Raw genomic sequence first — 19,857 nt, 5'->3', positions numbered from 1 at the left:
GTGTAACACTTCCCCTTTGATATGACAATGACTTTGCACAGGGAAAGGACCTTTCCCAGAAGAAGAATTGTTTCAAGAACTGATGAAGGGTGAAAAGAAATTGGCAGCATATCATTAAAAAAGCTGAAAGAAAGACAGCGCACCTTGGCATATAGGAGAAGGGGGAGGGAGGAGGCTCTGAAGGCACTGCTAAGAGGCCAGCTTAAAGCCCTCTTAACAATGTGCAGTCGCTCTCCCCGGCTCGCCCATTGATTTCCTCCTGCCCTCCACAGGCCTGGCTGCAGTTAAACCTTGTGTCCTCCACGTGATGCCGAACCGAATCAGATTCTGCTTTTAGTTGTTCGATCAAATTTTCCTTCCTTGAGCTTAGAAGGCACACTTGGGACTTCATAGTAATTGCCTCCCCACGCTGAACTGCTGATACCTTTATTGGATTGGCGTAGGGTTTCAGAGGACTGTGTTTAACATGCAGTGAGCCGCAGCAATGCAAACAGCTCCAGTGTTTAAACAAGCATCCATTAGGCCAGGAAACAAGACAGTGCCAGCCCATTTGGTGCTCTTTAGTGCTGGCAGCTTGAGGTGAGCGGTGCAGCAGGGCTTGCAGGATGGGGGAGACACGAGTGCAGCGTCAGGAAAACAAGCAGAGCATCTCTGTAGGGCTGTGAGAAGCCAGCGAGGGGGGGGGGAGGAACTGTTGCGACTGGGGACATGTGCAAAGCTCATTAATATCTCATTATGTTCGAATCGCAGTCTCCCAGCAGATTGGCATTAACATGTGATGTGCTGGAGGAAGGGGCTACAGGAGAGCGGCAGGGATATTTTAAGCAAGCTGGTTTATTTTATTTTATTTTTATTTTTCCCTTTACATTGAAGAAGCGGAAAAAATAGCGTGCACGAGGCAAGGTGCCAGCAGACCACGATGTTTTGTGCATCAGCCCAACGCAGTACGCTCCACCAAACAAGAACCGTGCTCCGCTGGGCTTATCGTAGTCCCCACCAGCATCACGCAGTATTTCTAATAAACCTCCTTTCTTTTCAGGAGTGCTTAACTCAGCTGTAAAATTTGGCTCAGCGGGAAACTTCCAGCATTCAGGAGCTAAGCCCAGGATTAATTCCCCCTACCCCAACCGGACGGATTGGGAGTGCTGGGGGTGCTGTGACATTTTGCTTCCCTCTGTAAGTCCGTAGAGAGAATGATGTTGGAAATACTTTTTTTTTTTTTTCTCATGCTCTTATACTGAAATAGCTTTTGTTTTATCCTTAACTGGAGCATTGCAGTCATTAGCTTATCAGCTGATAAGCTGCAGTCATTAGCTTATCAGCTGACATCAGTGCCCATACTGGCTTCTGCAGACCACATACATTTTTCTGATAAGATCTTGGCTGCCATGTTACCAGGCAAATAACCATTCGTTTTCAGGCCGGTTATTCCTTGATTCTCTAGACCCGAACCTATAAATCCTCCTAGGAAATGAAAGACAACTCCCAACAACGGCTCGCCCAAGGAAGAAAAAGCGTTCGGGGACTTTTTATAGCAGGCTCTCCTCCCTGTGCTCACAGTTACTAATTGCCTGATTTATCTCGGGAAACTCTCATTGAGAAGACTCCAGGCAGGAGAGGGACGGAAAATGAAGTGCTGTTGTGCTCTGCAGCACCGGGCTTTCAGGCAGGAGGCTGTTTTACTGACACGTACCAATGAAATCTATGTTTTTTGCTCCTCTGCAGACAGATAATCATTCTACTATTGCATACAAAAATCATTTTAATAGGTGCTCTATTTGAGGAGACATTTATAGCCAAACTGTAAGAAAATCATTCTCGTTCAATTCCTTTTGTGCTACGAGAGCACAGCAACGGTTAAATTAGCTCTGACTCTTACAAAATGCTTGCAAGCCCATAGATCTTGGTTCAGACTGCATATTATGTTTGAACTTCATTGCCCAGGCTATTTGTTATGTGTTTATCCTTCTTGGTAAACTTTCTTGTACTTTTATGGAACAATATTGGAGCCCTCCAGTGGCCAAACTAATCATTCTGAGGAATGGAGTTCAAGTTCTGCCAGGGAGGTCGATTATTTTTCTCTATTAAAAAATTAATATTGTGATGTTTTTGTATGCAAAATTTACCGAGAGTTTATTCAAGTCACAGCGGCTGATGTGAAGAGTGAGGAAAGCTAGGAAAAAGAACGAGTAGTCTCTTTGCATATCTAGGATCTCCATGTATTTATTCTTCCATATTTTCAGGAATTTAATGAGCTGATTGTTTAAATAAATTCAGTTAGATTACATTTTCTGAGAGGGCTCCTTTGTGCATATAAAGCAGAGAAAACACATTTGGGGTAGCATGACAATTGATGTTTCCTTTCCTCTCTGTGCTGTGGCTGTGTGGCAGGTCTGTTGTCTGGGCACGACATCGTTCCTATGAGGGGCAGCAGGATGAAGATTTTGGCTTTAAGGCTCCCTTGTTGGCTGCTCCCGTTCCCTTTCTGCCCATGATACCCACTGTAGGTGTGAAATAATAGATTTTATTTATACTGTATGCCATGGACACTAGTAAGAAGGCTACGTTATCAGTTCTCCTTGTGAAGAATGTTGAGGTGTCCCCTGGCAAAGCTGGCAGCTAAAATTGCCCACGTGTGCCTGCTCTCAGTTGGTGTGACAGCTATCACAGCTATTCCTTTCCAGCACCGAGCACCCGGTGATGCTCCCTGGGAACCCCAAATCGGATAGGTAGGTCACGGTAACGTTGGACTTTGGGGAGGAAGCAAGAGGTGACCAGGGGATGAGGAGGAAGGGTGTTCATTTGTTTGTTCCTTGATAGGATGACCAGGGTCGGACATTCAGCCCGTGTCCAAAAAGCAGGTAAGCAAGCTGAGCGCCCGAGGTTGTTATTCCTGCACTGCCTCATCTTTACTCAGGGGTCACTGGAAATGGGTTTGTACCACTCGGTGTTACAGAGCTGCAGCTTTACAAAATCGTGTACTGCCACCAAAACGCTTCAGGATGAGAACACTCGAGAGCTGGCAGAAAGGGGTTTCTGTTTGCTGTGTAGCGAAAAGCTTCTAAGTGGGTTTTCTTCTGCAGGCACTGTAGATAGGAGAACAATTGTAGCAGAGCATTTAGCCCAGTATCCTCCCTGCAACCTGGACCAGGAGGCAGTGTGTAAGGAGCGGAGCAGGCACAGCCTTCCCCAGCATGCCTGCCCCTCTTCCCCCAGCACCGCTGTAAGACCCACTGGGTGAGCCCAGCTGTCAGCAGTTGAAGGTTTCTTTTTATTCTTACAGGGTGGGGTGAAAGTGAGGGAAGCCAAGCAGCTGAGCTGCAGCAGGAACCTGTTGCTTACGCTGCAGATGGGGGCAGGTTGTGCAATTTCCTTGGGCTGGCAGGCGCTGGGATTCCTGGAGCAGCTTGCGGCATCGTTTCGCCTTTCATGTTTTGTGTGCGAGTCTGAGAACTGCTGCAGGAGATGGTTGCCCAGCTCCAATTGACTTTTTGAGGGAGCTGCTAATGAGGTCAGTTTTTCTCATGGCTTTTCCAGGACCTGTGAGCACCAGCAGAGCAGGGAAGAAAGTGCTGGATAGCTGGGGAGAGGCTGAGCGCAGAGCACACGCTGAGGCTGGGAGCAAGAGGTGGCCTCGGAGCTGTCGGAAGGAGGCTAATGCTTTGCTTTCTGCAGTCATGTAGCTATGTGTGAGGCACAAGCTGTGAAAATATGGGAAATTTTGACAGGAGAGGAGGGTTGATGGGAGCAAGCGCTCCCCCGCCTGCCTGGTGCACCTTTCAAACCCATCTCCAAAGCCTCCCATCACCACCTGGAGCTGCCGCCACAGCTGCTGGCTTTTTGTAGCCTCCTCTGATGGAGCCACCACCCAGACCAGAGCTTCAGGGGTCCGGCAGAGCTGCAGGAAGGCGGAGGAGGCAGGCAGGCGGCGTAGCTCTTAGCTCCTCATGGGGCAGCAGCTCCAGAGCAGCGTTATCCCCAGGGGCTCCCGCCTGTCCGGAGCGGCGCTGCGTGGGAGCTGGGGAAGCTGGCGTGCACGGGCTGTGTCTGGCAGCCCTGCTGTGCCGGGACCGCCAGGCCAGCCTGCACCGTGCTGGGGCTGAGCCTGCAGCTCTGTGGTTTGAGCTTCTGCTGGGCAGTGGCTGCCTCGGGAGGCGGCGTTCCCAAGGAGGGCACCATGCGCTGCTGCGGGACCTGTCCCATCCCTGCGGCTCCTCAGGGAGCCTCTCACCCAGTGTCTGTGAGTTATCTCGCTGCCTGGTAAGGTTCCCAGGTCCTCTACTGAGAGAGCAGCCTCGGGTAGTTTGTGCTGCTGCGGGGAACACTGGAAGGGGAAGAATATCTGCTGGAGGTGTGAGAAAAATCTCCAGTAATTTTCTTCAGACAGGATCTTCTCTGAAGCTGTTTTATTCGCGATTGCAATGCTGAGCACCCTGTCAATCAGGAATGCAATTTAGTAACCAAATCCTAACCTTTTATTCCCCATTACCCGATGCCTGATCACCTCCCGTGTTTCCTCACTGCATGAGCACTACAGGTTCATGAGCTACTCAACGCTCCTCTACACCCTATATGTACAATTTTTCTGTTTTTTCAACCCTTTAATTTCTCCTTTCTTATGTTTTAAGAACTTGTGATCTTTGTTTTACTGCTCCCACACTGCTCATCCTGTTTTTCTCCAGCTCCTACCTTATTTTGGAACAGTGAGGCCTTCTGCTGTCCGCTTATCTACTGAGCATTTCTCCTTATTGTGACTACACAGCTACCTTGGGATACAGAAAAGTGATTCTCTCCTGCAAAAACACAACTGTTTCTCACAGTAGGTTCAGGCATGGCAGCGCTTTCTCGCTAGCAGGGAGAGGAGAAGGCTGCCACCACTTTCCTGATGAGTCAGGGAAATCCACTCCGCCTGCAGTGGTGAGTGCTTCGTGTATGGTTGTTGCGGTTCGGAGCCCGGGGTCTGGCAGTACCAGGCAGCTTTGGGTTTGGCAAAAAAAAAAAAGAACAAACAAAAAAGTGACTTCTGTCCCCAGGCGTACCGAGACCACGGTCTCCTGCAAATCCTTGCTGCAGCCACCAGGACCCAGGACATTCAGGGTCGGTTCTCGGCTTGGTGTCTTCCACCTGGCCTTGAAAAAAGTCACTCTGGAGCAGCTGTGGGTTGGGAAGCTGGGCCCTTAATGTAATTCTGAAATATGCTAATTGCCAGGCTTTTGTTTTCATTTGACAGTTTTGAAAAGCTTAGAAGAAAGGAGGAAAAATAAAAGAGCATTGTAAATAGCCCTAGGAAAAACCTCAACCTGCTGCCCATGTAATTTCCTTTATAAACAAACTCTCATACTAGGGGCGGCTTTATCACCCAGCAGATTTGTGCACCATTCTGCATGCCTGATACCTAGTCGATTTTCCATCTTTTCTCGAGCATGCCTGCTCATTGTTGAAGTTGTTACTAAGGTTACTGCCGCTGTTATTAAATAAGGAAGAAGTGCTTGCTTATCCCAAAGCTTGTATATATTTCTCTGCTATCTGTGTGTCTAATTAAGCATAGTTTTTCTCTCTCTCCAGACTGTGCTTAGACCATCGTGGTTATAAGGCTGCTATTTATCTGTAATTTAAACTCCCGGTCCCTCCTGCTACCTCTCCCTTTATCTCTGCCTCTTTTAAATAGTCCAGAAGTGATTAAGCATGTAGATAACGAAGCAAGAACTTGGACCTGCACAACTTTTTTTCTCCCTTGGCATTGCAAGAAAATAAGCGTCTTTCCAAGAGTGCATGTAATACCATAATTACAGGCCAAACTATGAAGATTTCTTTTTTTTTTTTCTTAGAGTTTGGTGGGACAAAACTTAAGCCTCTGGAAATGAAACTGGAGGAAGGACTTGACACCACACAGACAGAAATCTTAATTAAACACAGATGTCAACAGCAGCAACATGTAATTAGTGCCCTAATTGTGACTGGGCACGTCATCTTGGTGGCTTGGGGAGGATCCAGATGCAGGCATCTGACTGTGGATGCCTCCCTTTGAGCTAGCTACCGGGGCTGCCTTTAAGGTCGGTGAAAAGAAAGACACTTCTAGAGCATGGCTTATGTCACTCCTACCCCAGCTGGGCATAGAGGATATGAATCGTGGCCTTAAGACTCCAAGGAATCAACTCGTTCTTGCCTGCAGCTTTCTTATGGTGCCTGCAGGACTTTGGGGGCTCTTGCTGTCATGGCTGTAGTATGTTTGTTTGTTTGTGCTTTGAGGAAATGCAAGACATTTTATATTCCCATTGGCTGGGCACAGAATTGGAGAGATTTTAATTGAGTTTTAGGCATGCTGCTGAGTTCATACACAACTTCAGGCAAGCTCCCTGCTCTCTGAAGTCAAATGCAGAGGTTTAATCTGGGTTTACATCTGAATGGCAGACGCCATTTAAGTGCTAAGTGATGGTTTGCATTTCTTTAGGCATACAAATGATTTTTTTTTTAAATTTTAGATTTAGCCCAGCTCAGTTCTTCTCTGAGACCCAACTCCACTTAATCCTGGTAGTAGCCCAAGAGCACTTTATCAGCAGACTAAGGAATTGGAAGTGCCCTGGTCCGAGGTGGCTTGTCACTGCTAGGCCAGAAGAAAAAGTTGGGAATGCAAAGTCTTTTCAGAAGGAAAAATAAGATGAGAGGAAGCCCAGTAGGTGAATGCACAGCTGGTTTATGGTGCATTTCTGTGGCTTATCTAACAACAAACTATAATGCCTTGTGCTTCAGACCTCTGAGGGGTTTAGTAAAGAACCGTGGTGTTCTCCGTGACTCAGCCTTGGATCTTATTTACCTAGAGCATCTAACAATAGAAAATGTTCCTTTGTCTTTGTTTATTTGACACTGTTAGAGACACAAGCTCTCAGAGGTGAACAGGGCTTGAAATCTAACTTTTGTTTGGATTAACTGCTAATAAGTGCTTAGTACCCATGGATGGCTGTGACACAAGACCATAAGAATGTCATGGCAGCAACTGCATGCATATGTGTGCTCGTGTGGAGAATACAGGGATTATTTTTCTCAGCCATCCGATGAAAAAGGTTAAAAAAAATAAGTGTTGTGCACAATGGCCATGCACATAGCTGCAGTTTCTTCCTTTGGAGGGCTGTTTTCAAAACACACAGATTAAAACAAATATCTGTTGGTATGTGGGTGCATGGCCACAAGTAACTGGGAATTTGTCCTGTTTAGCAGACCACTGCCCACCTCTCTTTTTGTCAGCTTTTCGGTTTGTGAGGAGGCATCGTGAAGCATTGTACACCCTCGGGATTTTTGCAAACTTTTCTAGCTATTGCTCCAACTGAGTTCAGCTTCAGAGCAGCGAGCAGCTTGGGGAATTGCCCTGCAGGCGGGCTGCTGTGCTTAGGGACGCTGTGTTGCTTGAGACAAGCTGCGAGTAGAACTGAGCACCTATATGTATATACGTACCTGTATGGCTTAAGAAGGTAGAAATGTGGTTTTCCCTCAATAATAGCTAACATTTTTTCAGAAACGTTCAGTGATGAGCTACCCTGGCGATGCGGTACCTGCAAAACTTCACAGAGCAGCTTTAGGAGGAGGGCAGAGCAGCAAACGCGAGACTCCTGTTCACAAGACTGGCTCCTGCTGAGGTGCTCAACATCAAGCAGCAGGTCACATCCAGCCTGTGGGCTCTTCCCCGCCTGTCAGAGTAGTTTATTTAGATTGGGCACAGGCACCTTTCTTCTTGATGTCCTTCAGACATCAACAGCGAAGCGTGCTCTAGGCCAGATGATTTCACAGGCGCTGCTGGCATTTGCTGCAGGCAGCTGCCTTTTCCGGATGCCTCACAGCCCGTTCCCCAACACCGGTCAGGTGCCACCACATCTGTGCCCATGCTGGGCATCATTATCACGTGGCAAGCCAATGTGCATTCACGCTGCTGAGGAAGCTGCTGGGGGCACTGGGAGACGTGGTCCACACCGCTCACTGTATGGGCATGAACAGCCAGGAGCAAACACTGAGTCACTTGGGCAGATTTCCTGCAGCTGCTCTCTTCCCTAGGTGCTCCAGGTGCGTGCAGGGAGAGGAGAGAGACACCACATTGTGAAAGAGCGCATCCTTTTCAGCATCTGCCCTTTAGGAAGCACAAAGCCAGTGCATATATGCAAATCAACAGCACTGTGCACGTATTTTCAGCCTAGGAAGGGGATGGGATTTATGCTGGGGTGAAGATGGCTGTTACAGAGGAAATAAGGAAGATAAGACCCAAGCAAAGGTCTCAGATGGCATTGTTGGTTGCATAAATTGTTCTTTATATTTTAGATTGCTTAGGGTGCACAAGGAGAAGCATGCGCTTAAATGCTTCGCTGAATCAGAGCCTTGATTTGTTTAAAATCTCTTTTCTTCTTCTTTATACTTCTTCAGCAGACGTAAATGGTGCATTTGCAGTTCACCCCGCACAGCAGGTCCAGCCTTGGGAGTCTGTGACTGATAATCGCCGGGATCTGGGAGACCAGACGAGTACTTTTCCATTAGTTGTTGTTGCGTGCCTTTGTGAGACTCAAGGTCAGCTGGAGGTGAAGGCATTGAGGCAACAAAGAAGTAAAGTTTGTGTGGTTTGCTTGGCCATATTTAGGGCAAAACTGCTATTCACTTTTTTTTTCTGGCCTTTAGCCCGTGGCAAATAGCTCTCAAACAGTGCTCAGAATAATTCAGAAAGTGTCTAGGGCATCTTGTGCAATTCTCTTACCCCTTTAGTCTTCACAGATCTTCAAGGATCCTGCAAATTTTTTTACAGTGCTGGCTATAACTTGTACTGAAAGGAAAAGGGAATGTAAAGATTTGTTTCATCAGAGTTAGTGTCCAGCTCTGAAGAAATTTTGGTGCAGAAGAAATGATCTTACCAACTGGACCCTCAGCTCCCAGTGAACTTCACAGGAGCTGAGGGCTTCAGCACATTGCATGAGTGGGCTATGTAAGACCCCAAAGGTTTTGTAAAGGAGTCTTACAAAGCTGCTGCGTGCATTCTAAATAGATATGCGAAGGCAAGGTAAACAGGCTGGTCTAGCATTACTCTTTCCTAGAGATGGATCGAGCTGGGTGTACTGATGAGGGAAGTGTTGGCGTGAAGGGAAAAAGAAGAAATCCATTTTGGATTTTTCCAACGCCCAGTTTGTTGTTGTTGTTTAATGGCCTGTACCTTAGCACACTTCTGCTTTCTGGCCCATCTGGCCCATGTTTCTTCTTTTTCTTTCTTTTTCCTGAAGGACATGGCTCAGGAGCATAATGAGAATTAGGGCTTGGAAGAATTGTGGTATTACCTCATCAGCATGCCAGAGATTTTCCCCCTTGCCCCCATCATGGCTGGATCTCCTTTGCAAGGCCTACTGCCCTGTTAACTTCTTTAACCTGTACATAGGTAACCTACAGTCCTTAAAAGTATTTCTCCTCACAAAGAAGTCATCAGGTCACCTATGTCCTCAGACAAGCTGCACAGGCCAGGCACAGGGGATGGCTGGGGAAGAGGAGACAGGCTTGTGGAGAGAAATTCTGGGATAAATTAGCCACTTTGTTTGCAGCTGTCCTGGTTTCAGTTAGCACAGAATTAATTTTCTTCCTAGTAGCTGGTGGAATGCTGTGTTTTGGCTTAGAAGAGTTCTGATAACACCCCGATGCTTTAATTGTTGCAGAGCAGTGCTTATACTAAGCCAAGGACATCTCAGCCTTTTGCTCTGTCCTGCCAACGGACAGGCTGGGGGTGCAGTAAGAGCTGGGAGGGGACAGACCCAGGACAGGTGACCCAAACTAGCCAAAGGGGTATTCCATACCATCTGACGTCATGCTAAACAATATATAGGGGTGGCTAGCCGGGGGGAGGGGTCCGGACTGCTCGGGGTTAGGCTGGGCATCGGTCAGCGAGTGGTGAGCAATTGCATTGTGCATCACTTGTTTGTACATATTATTATTATTTCCCTATTATCACCATATTATTATTATTGTTATTATTGTTATTATTGTTATTATTGTTATTATTATTTTGTTATTATTATTTTCCTGTCTTATTAAACTGTCTTTATCTCAACTCATGGGCTTCACTTTCCATTTCTCTCCCCCGTCCCAGAGAGGGAGGGGGGAGGGTGAGCGAACGGCTGCGTGGTGTTTAGCTGCCGGCCGGGTTAAACCACGACAGCAGCATAGTATCTAACTTGGCCTGTTGTTGATTCACAAGATTTTTCTTTTATATGTGATGGTTGTGGAAATCTGTTAGTTATGATCCTAATGCATTTTCCACTGGAAGATTTTTTTTTACGGTGGTGGAACCCAAAAAGGTGACTAACGTGTGGGCTTGAACAGGTACTGTATGTAGACTACTTGGCATTCATTCCCATCCTTTGCTGAGGGTATCGAACATTTTGCTTAGAAAACCATGAATTGAACTTAGTGGTGTGGAAGAATCCCTGCAATTACTTATCCCACGTTGTTTTGAGGAACCCCCGATGCTCCTTCATGCAACTATGGCATAAGTAACCATGTGGAGGTGAGGTGGTGCTTGTTGGGAGTTAACATAGCTGCAAAATGAATGGGAGACAACTGCACGGGGCGAGTTCAGCCTTCTGGTAGCTTGCTGAGAGTCTTCTGCACATCATATGCTAGACTGGCTTCTGCAATGAAGGAGGTTGAATAGGAGCTCACGGTCCTCAGAAACCAACAGGGTGATAGGAGGAGTGGTGGCGTGCCTCCCTCCACCATCCCGCATCTCTTCTGTTTGCTTCCTCGGCATTTCGCTGCGAATATTCTTGATAAGTATGTTATGCATGTAGATTGCACCATGGCGGTACTTTGCATGCAACTGGAAGGTAAATTGCTTGCTCTAAACATAGAAGGGGCTCTTTCCTCAAGCGCCTAGACAAGATTTCAGTCTCTTGATGCTGAAGTCATAATCAGAGTTCGTATCTACCACTGCCTTTTAATGACAAATGGAAGCACAGGCAGGGGCAGAGAGCTGCTGCTCCTTCACAGAGCACGGCAATGGTTTTCTGTCCCGAATGCCCCTTCACTTGGCAGGCAGGGTGGCACAAGCGCCCTGCACTAGCTTGCCAGGACTTGTGCCCATTCCCAGGATGATCCAGGGCAAGATTTTCCCCAGGAGACAGTTTGTGGTGTCGCATAGCAGGTTAAAGAACTAGTGAGTAGGGACTGAGCAGCCGTGGTGCAAAACCAAGCACGTGCAACGCCGCTGGTTGTGCTGCTTTGCTGCTGCTCAGTTTAAAACACGAGCTTCCTGCGTTTCTTTTGTACCCTCATTTGCAGATCTTCAGGAGGTACAGCTTTAATAATCCGCAGGCTCTGCTTTTTATCATTAGTTTTTCTCCTGTCCAGATACAAAGCAGATTGGGTATGTTTTCAAAGGGTGGAGATTTATCAGCACAGCTCCCAGACAAGTCAATTAGAGGCTGCCTGGCTAAATCCTCGTAACACGCTTTGAAAGCGTGGCTCCTGCCGTCTGCGAGGGCAATGCCGGCAGAGCGCAGCTCAGCCGTGCGGTGTGAGAGACAGGAGCAGGCCCTGCCAGCTAAGTAGTTTAGCACTCAGGCTCTTAGCACCTTCATTAAGACTTTTGCACAAACAGAGGAGTGCTGGCACTCCGTACGTGACGAGGTTGCTGCTTCGCCAGTGTTTACCCAGTTGGGCTAAAGCAGGATTAGGTTGGACGGACCTAAAGAGGAGCAAGCCATGCAGATCGTGCGCTCAGGCTGGAAGGCTGCTGACAATGATGACAGCATTTCATCCATGAAATAATTTGTGCTCTGAAGTCCAGTTAAACTTGCCAATAATTCCGCATTGAGAAAATTAATTGCATCCATTGCCTGTGTTTTACTCAACAGCTTCCCCGGGGACCCTGTACTCCAAATCTCCTCAAAGCGTGTCATTGAGCGTCTCTGCATTCGTATTTAAGTTGGAGTTGTGTGGTGGGAGAGAGGGAAATTACAAAGGGAAAATATTTTAAAGGCAAACTGGAATTGATACATAAGATACGTGCACATATGTCTTCAGAAAGAGCACAGCTGTTTTTTTTTTCCCAGCCTGTTGTAGACGTACACGATTTGAGCAGCGAAGTTGGATGTTTTGTATATATTTCTCCACTACTTCGTGTATACATTTCTCCACCCCTGCGTGCCTCGTTAGTGAGGCACTCTCCACTCTGTTAATTCCTACAGCAAAAAATGCCTGTCTCCCAGCAGCGCAATGGGGCGGTTTAGAAGAGTGCAGTAAACACCGGTGAAGACGTTTGTCTTGATTATTTTGCTGAAATTAATATGCACGGGGCTGGAAGCCCTCTGTTATCCCACAGCTCGAGCAATGGAAGCACAAAACTTTGCACAGCGATCGGGCAGAACTGAGCCTAGGGGGAGGCACAGATGCAGGCCTCTCTGTCTCCTCCACAGAAACGTGTCTCCTTCCCTTCTCTTGCTCTTCCCTCTCTGGAAGCGCTGATGAAACTCCTGCTGCTTCTTGCTTTTCTCTGCCTATTCCAGCCCCTGTGAGCATCCCCACCCCGCTGACAGCCAGGCCGGCAGCTCCGGTGAGGGCCCTGCTGCTGCCTGCCTCCCATCCAGGTGGCCACTGGAAACAGGAGCTCCTCCTGTCCCACAGACCCGGCTACCAAGCGAGGAAATGGACGGGGTTCCTCACTGCTGGCTCGTTCAGGCTTCTGAAAGGCTGTCGTGCTCTCCCCAGCATGACACCTGCAGCAAGGTTAATTAAGATTATTAAGAGGCCGCTGTGGAGCTGAAGGACCTCAGACGCCGGTCAGGAGAGGTGGCTGCGGTGCCCTTTGGCACTGATGACTCCTTAATGTCCCTCTGAAGTGGCCCAGCAGGGGCGGGGGAGCAGGAGATGAGGAATGCTTTCGGGTGCCGAAGCTGGATCTGGGGCGTGCAAATGGCGGTGCTGCTTATTCCTTCTTGATCTCAGGTGGGGTGGTTATGCCTCTGCTTAGGAGAGCTGTCAGGTCAAATCCAATTGCTTAGTGTCACCTGCCAGCAACCCCTGGGACGTACCGCACTGCCGGTACCATCTGAGAGCAGCACAAGATGCTCAGGGGTGAATTGCTGCAGCTTTTGGGGTGCGGGCTGGAGGCGGCGTGCTTGGCGGAGCCCCTGGCGAGCTCGAGGGGAGGAAGGGAGCAGAAAGATGGGGCAAGCTGAGGAAAACCTGGGAGAAGAGGTGCTGAGGTGGGCAGACTGATGGGAGGGCAAGCAGAAATCTTGCTGGGAGGGCCCAGGGTGGGTCTCAGCTCTCGGCACCACTGCCCAGCTGCTGGGTGAGAGCACCTGCACGGGCAGCCCCAGCCTCCTGCTCTGCGGGCTCACAGACCCTCCGGCCATCAGCTGGATGTGGAGCTGTGCTAGGCACTGCTGGCTGTGCTCAGCCTCGACAAGCAGACAGAGGATTTAGTCTCTGCGCCTTTTTTTCCCTTTCTTCTTTTTTTTTTTTTTAATTTTTGAAAGAGCAATAAAAGGACTAAACAGCCGCCGTCCTGGTCACTCCCCATACATAATTGAAATAGCTGCCCACTGAAGTCAGCGTGAGCAGGGGGATGGGGCCGGGTAAGTGGCTCTGACTGTTGCTATAACAACAGCACCTTGGTCTAATTTCTTTTGAAAAATGAATTGCTGCTGGTGGGATGAAGCGAAGCAGCTTCTCCCAGCAGACGAAAGCTCTGCCGACAGCCTCGCCGCTCCCCTGTTTGCGTGTTGGGAATGCTGTGGCATGGCCCAGCCACTCTGCCCAAAACTTCAGGACAGGTCAGATGAGACCTTTTGGGTCCACGTGTGCCTGTGTGCTTGCGTGCACAGCCTCCGTCCTCCTCCATCCCCCCCCAGTCGAGTCATTTAACAAGTCAACACACTAAAGTTTGACCTTTTCCTGCTCTGCAACAGGAGTTTCTCCAAAGGCATATAAATAACAGCCAGTCCTGCTTCACCCTGTCTTCCGCTCTGGGACAGAAACCCGCTGTGAAATGCGGTTCCATCGGCCAAATATTTTGTGTAAAGAAGGCTAAAGGCCTATGAACCTGGCAAGGATTTTATTTGTATTTTATTTTATTCATTGAGAGTCTTGTCCTAGACACAGATCTCTAAGGTGCTGCTAATATCTTCACGATGCATGCTGTCAATTACTTGCACGAGCCATATTCTACTTCTTAGAAGGAAGTGGAAGACGCTTTACAGGAGAATATTTTACTTCAGGTTTCATTTTTGCAGAGGGAAGGGGAAGTGCTGGGATTTTTTTCCCAGACACTGCAATCCTGATGCAGTAAGCTGTTTGCCAGAGTATGCTCAGCGTACGATATTCAAGCCAGCCAGTAGTTGACATGGTTGTCAGGAGTGAAATCAGGATATGAAAATGAACACATGCATTGAAATAAGTTGAGAATATTTGTGTGGTACCTAAAAGAGATGCATCTATTGCTAAGGCCCCCGACCCCTCCAAAATGCTGGAGCTAAGATGCTTCACCAGCTGCAAAGTTTGTTTACAGCATGTTCCCTTCAAATAACCCTGTTTATTATGTTTCTGCCTACCTACACTTGTTTGGTGAAGAAAGAGATCAGATTTTTCTAGTGTTTGCTAGCCCCCAGTATCCTAAAAAAATCTGAAGGAGAACAACGCGGAGCAAGAAGCTTAGAAAAATAGGGTTCATTTTGTTTTTGTTTGCAACACGGCAAGATTTCTGTACGTCTGATATTTGATGGAAAATAGTTTCCATCTTGAAGCTGCTTCTTGTTGTAATACATAATAAACACAGTTACTAATATTTATATACTAAGCCTGCTTTTACTTTTGCTAAAGTCCTTGTATATTTGTACAGGGGGACATCCAAGTTTCAGAGCATGACTAAATCTTCAGGAGCTGGTATTTTTAGGGCTGGTTATTTGCCACTAGATAGTTCTGATTCTCTTGGTAAACATTCATGTACAAATAAGGTGATGGATGCAGGATAAATTAACAAAAGATATAAAACCTGAAAACATATCGCTCCCACCCATATTTTGTAAGGGATACCTTCAAACCAATGTGAAATGCACGGAGTCAATTTTGTAATATTTCTCAGGAAATAGCCACTCTTACTAATCCCTGGTGTGTTATTAAGACAAGTGAAGGTTTTTCTTTCTTGTGTGAACTGTTCTTTGTGTCCTGAAGTCTGTCCCAGGTCCTTTGGTATGAGCATTCAGCATTTTGCCAGTATGGTCTCGGGGCCAAGCTTTGGACGTTTCTTTGAACCCTGTTTTAGCGCATACGTGCCACTGAACTTAGCAGCCGTTCAGTGGCTGCTTTGCTGACATGGAAGCAAAGAGGGACAGCGCCTTCTTCATGAGACTGCTTGGGACCAGAGTGAGGACGGTGGAGAACTGTTAATTGGGTGAGAGGCCCACAAGGTACCCCACTTAGATATGCCATTGTAAGCCATTATACCAGCTGCATTACCACACACCTGCACCTGAAGGCAGCTTTTCTTCCCTTGTTCTGAAGAAAGGGAATTTGGAAGCAACTCTGCTCTCCTGTCCATGAAGTGGTACTGCTCCACACCCACACTGTCCTATCCTTGTCCCCGGGGTGTGAGCCAGGGCCAGGCACAGCTCAGTAAAACAAGCTCGGGGGCTTGGTGGAAGTTTTCTGCCGCACGCCAGCGATGCTGGTTAAAAAGCAGCAGGGAGCTGCAGTGCTGCACAGCGGTGTTCAGCTTAACACAGGTCTTCAGGGGAGGGGATGGAGGAGGTGAGAGTTGTATTATAAGCCCCCATGTGGGATTTGATGTTTCTCCTTCACACTAGTCTTTGGGTGTTGCCTTACCTTCTGCATCACTGTTAGCTGGCACAGCCTGCCCACGGGTGGTAATTGCCTTATGAGGTTGCTGTTCCCATGGGATGGAGAGAAGGGAAAGAGATGGCTCTGGCTGTGCGGCTGCGTGCTGTGCAGCCTGGTGTGCTCGCACCATTTCTGACTGAGGTGGCTTTGTTAGGAAGGCCACATCTGTACGGAGGACCAGCACAGGGCTTAGCATCCCTCAAGTGCACAGCTGGGACCATAGCCACGTGTGCACAGGCTGTGTCCTTCTGCATCGTACCACAAACAGTGCACACAGGACCGAGAGGAAAGAGAAGGGTGCAGCCTTCTCACAGACTCCCCTCTGAATGAGGATGAGATGATGAGATAGGGATTTGCTTGCCTGTTCTACTCACGGGATGAAAGGGGGGGAGCTGGCTCTCTGGGATGGGAGAAATAAATGGGATCTGGGTTGTGGGAAGAAAGAAGGTTGAGGACCTCTAGGTTAGGGCAGGGGTGGGAGCTGAGTGTCTGGGATTTTCATACCAGTAAAAATACTTTAAAAAATTGATAAAATCTCATTTTTTTTTGTCCTCTATTGTTCTAGTATCAAGGATGCAAGTGTGTCCTGAAGGAGCTCGCTAGAGCTATGACCTCTTTGCTTCCTCTCCTCCCCACTATTGTTTTTTGCCTTAGCTAAAGAGGGCTGCTTTTTTTAGCCTGGTACATAAGCAGAGAACTTAACTTTTGGTGTGGTAGAAGACTGTAACGTTGCTTTGGAGTTCTTTTAACCTAAAGTAAAGCTTGTATTAACACATTATTTTTTATAATATTCATACAGCTAATTTGGTTGCTTTCCGGGACTTGCCTTGCTTTGTTATCATTTCTATTAGTTATTTGTCTTGTATGTTAGCTCCTAGCTTCTCTTCTTTGCTGGCCTTTTTTGTGATTTGATTGCGTTAGCATCGTGCAAACTGCCTGCTATTTTTTAGAGTAGATTTTTTTTTCCTCATTTAAAACTGATTCTCAATATGTTTGCAGCCAAAGAACAGAGAGCTAATCAAATGAAACGATGTTAATGAATTTTCTCCAAAAATTTTAGTGTCAGCAACACACGTTTCAATACAAGTAGTCAATCAGTTGTATTGCAGGTATTTTTCAATAAATAAATAAATAAATTACAAAATTAAAAAAAAAAATCAGAGTAAATAGTAAATTCTAGTGCTTTATTTCTTCTATACATCTAATTTGAGACTCCTTTAAGGAGTCAAACCGTCAGAAGACATTACTGAGTGTTTTGTGAAAGCAAAAGTTTCACGACTGTATTAGGCACCAAAAAGTTGGAATGCTTGATTTGTTCTCTAAAATTTGGGTAGTTTGGAGAGTACAGACGTGTTTTACAGTTCTGTGACTGTGGGCCTGTGCTCTCCTGTTCAAGGCCAGGGTGTGTTGGGGTTTGGGGTTGGGTGTTGGTTTGTTGGTGTTTTGTTTTCATCTGTCTTCTCAAATTGATCAAGGCATAAAAATGAAATCAAAGAAACTTCCTAATTAGTTTTTAAAACTTGCTGTCTCGCAGTCGTCTGAGTGACAAGCACCTGTCACAAAGCTCATCAGCAGTATTTTTTTGTCTCTGCAGCTGGTTAATATTTTTTTCTCTTCTTTTCTTTTAAGCTTCAAGAGACAGTGAAAAGGAAGTTGGAAGGTGCACGTTCACCCATCAATGGGGAGCAACAGAATGGAGTTTGTGATGGCAGCTTTTCTCCAACCAGCAAGCGGATACGGAAGGATGTACCAGGCATCGAGGCAATCAACAGCTTGCCTAATAATTTGCCTTTGCCTGCTGTTTCTCCTCTTCACCAGCTTGACATGAAAGCGTCCCTGCCCCTGCAGAACAGTGGAACTCACGGTAGTGGGCTAGAAGACTTGGGTAAAAACGGCGGGCTTTCGGAGATAAAGCTCCCCGTTAATGGTTGCAATGAGCTAGACGATGGTTTTAATATCCTGCAGAACAAGGAGCTAAAGCAAGAGCCTTTGGATGACCCTACCTGCATAGACACTTCAGAAACATCTCTTTCAAATCAGAATAAGCTTTTCTCGGACATTAATCTGAATGATCAGGAGTGGCAGGAGCTAATAGATGAACTAGCGAACACTGTTCCGGAAGACGACATACAGGATTTGTTCAATGAAGACTTCGAAGAGAAGAAGGAGCCAGAATTCCCCAGGCCTGCCACAGAGACTCAAGAGAGTGCGAGTGTTAAAAGTGATCCATCTCATTCCCCATTTGCTCATGTTCCACTGGGATCTCCCCAGGTGAGGCCTTCGTCTTCTGGTCCTCCGTTCTCAAATGTTTCCACAGCCTCTAGTATAACTTCCGTATCCAGCGCTCCACCAGCTCCAATCCAGGCGGGCTCACCAGCAAACTGTGTTGTTCAATCACCTCAAACTCCCAACCAGGCCCTCACGCCAGGCCAAACTCAGACGCGGTCTGGAAATGGCTATCTTATGAACCCAGCAGGAGCAACTGTGGCAGGATCAGGGCCTGGGCCTGTGAATATGCCAACTGCAGACTTGTCTCCAGCTGAGCAGCTTAAGCAAATGGCTGCACAGCAGCAGCAGAGGGCCAAGCTCATGCAGCAGAAGCAGCAGCAGCAGCAGCATCCAAATCAAGCCTCAAGCTGGTCACCTGTCGGCCCTCCATCTAGTCCCTATGGAGGACCTTTCAGTGCAGACAAACCAAATAGTCCAATGATGTATCCCCAAGCCTTTAACAACCAAAACCCAATAGTGCCTCCTATGGCAAACAATCCACAGAAGACCACAATTAATAACTACCTCCCTCAGAATCACATGAATATGATCAATCAGCAGCCAAATAACCTGGGCACAAACTCCTTAAGCAAACAGCCCAGTATGCTTTCTTATGGCAACACCAAACCTCTGACCCACTTCAATGCTGAGCTGAGCCAGAGGATGACCCCGCCGATGGCAAATCCCAGCAAGAACCCCATGATGCCATACATACAGCAGCAGCAGTCCCAGCAGCCCCAGATGCAAGCTCAGATGGCGCACCTGAGCGAGGAGCAGAAACGCATGCTCATCATGAAGCAGAAAGGAATGATGAACCAGCCCATGGCATATGCAACACTTCCTTCCCTCGGTCAGGTAAGCGTGAATATGCGATATGCAGACAACCAAAACGGTCGAATACAAAGGTTTAATAACTCTTTGTATGGTCTCCTCGTCTTCTTTCTGTTGGAAAGTATGGGATGTCATTGCAGATGCTTCTTGGATTTTCATGTGATATTGGAGCTTGATCATTTTATGAAATGACTGAAATGATGTTGTGTTATATTTAAGAAATGTTAAATGACCGTTTTTCTGAACCAGCACTGTTTCCCTGTGCTTCTACTGATGAGTGCATAGGGCCACTTTGGGAAGCTTTGGTTCTGAAGTTATTCACCTCCTTGGGGAGTTTGTTTCCTTTTCTTGTTATGTAAGATTTGATGATTTTGGATCCCAAACCACTGTATAGCTTAGCTTCCACAGTGTAGCTACCATTGTAACACAAAGATGGAATAATTGGCCCCTTCCTCTTGGGGTGAGGATCTAGCCTTTTTTAAACAGTGTATTTGGCATTTTGGTTCAGGTAATAAAGGAAGGACATTGTGGGTGCTGAACGTCTTTGGTTTCCATTGGAAAAAGTAAACATAACTGAATGCTTTTAGTGGTGCTTGAACCATGCCTGAAATTAGATGATTTATTTCAGGACTTTCAAGAAGTCTTTAGCAACCTCAAGTATTATAATGTTGTGAATCTGTACAGTCTTCTGACTTACATTCATCAAGAGGCTAACATGGCATCTGTCTGGCTTGTATTCCATGCTGACCTCTGGTGTAGCAGCTGCTAGGCTTGTGGAATAGTTTGGAATGAGTTAATAATTGGTTTGAATAATAGTTATAGTAACACCAGGCAGCCCTATCACCACCTAGGTCATCTGGGTATTCTTGCTTGAGCAGGCTCTGTAAAGATCTGCACGCTGGTGTA

At 47.1% G+C, this 19,857-nt stretch overlaps 1 protein-coding gene across 12 annotated transcripts in view; it reads left to right on the top strand.

Moving 5' to 3' along the window:
- The window catches only part of MAML3 (mastermind like transcriptional coactivator 3), a 253,638-nt gene that overhangs the window by 168,843 nt on the left and 64,938 nt on the right, over positions 1 to 19,857 (top strand). For 10 of the 12 annotated variants that reach the window (XM_068680779.1, XM_068680774.1, XM_068680775.1 and 7 more), the window contains one exon: positions 17,482 to 18,975. In XM_068680779.1, the coding sequence (XP_068536880.1) occupies positions 17,677 to 18,975 (1,299 nt within the window). In that variant the 5' untranslated portion in view covers positions 17,482 to 17,676. Of the gene's footprint in view, positions 1 to 1,039; positions 1,177 to 3,366; positions 3,512 to 17,481; positions 18,976 to 19,857 lie in introns of those variants that run through there. The other 2 variants (XM_068680776.1, XM_068680782.1) reach the window with 2 other exon arrangements.

Source organism: Anas acuta, chromosome 4, assembly GCF_963932015.1.
Source record: "Anas acuta chromosome 4, bAnaAcu1.1, whole genome shotgun sequence".
Taxonomy (NCBI): domain Eukaryota; kingdom Metazoa; phylum Chordata; class Aves; order Anseriformes; family Anatidae; genus Anas; species Anas acuta.
This window is presented reverse-complemented; position numbering and strand designations above follow the sequence as displayed.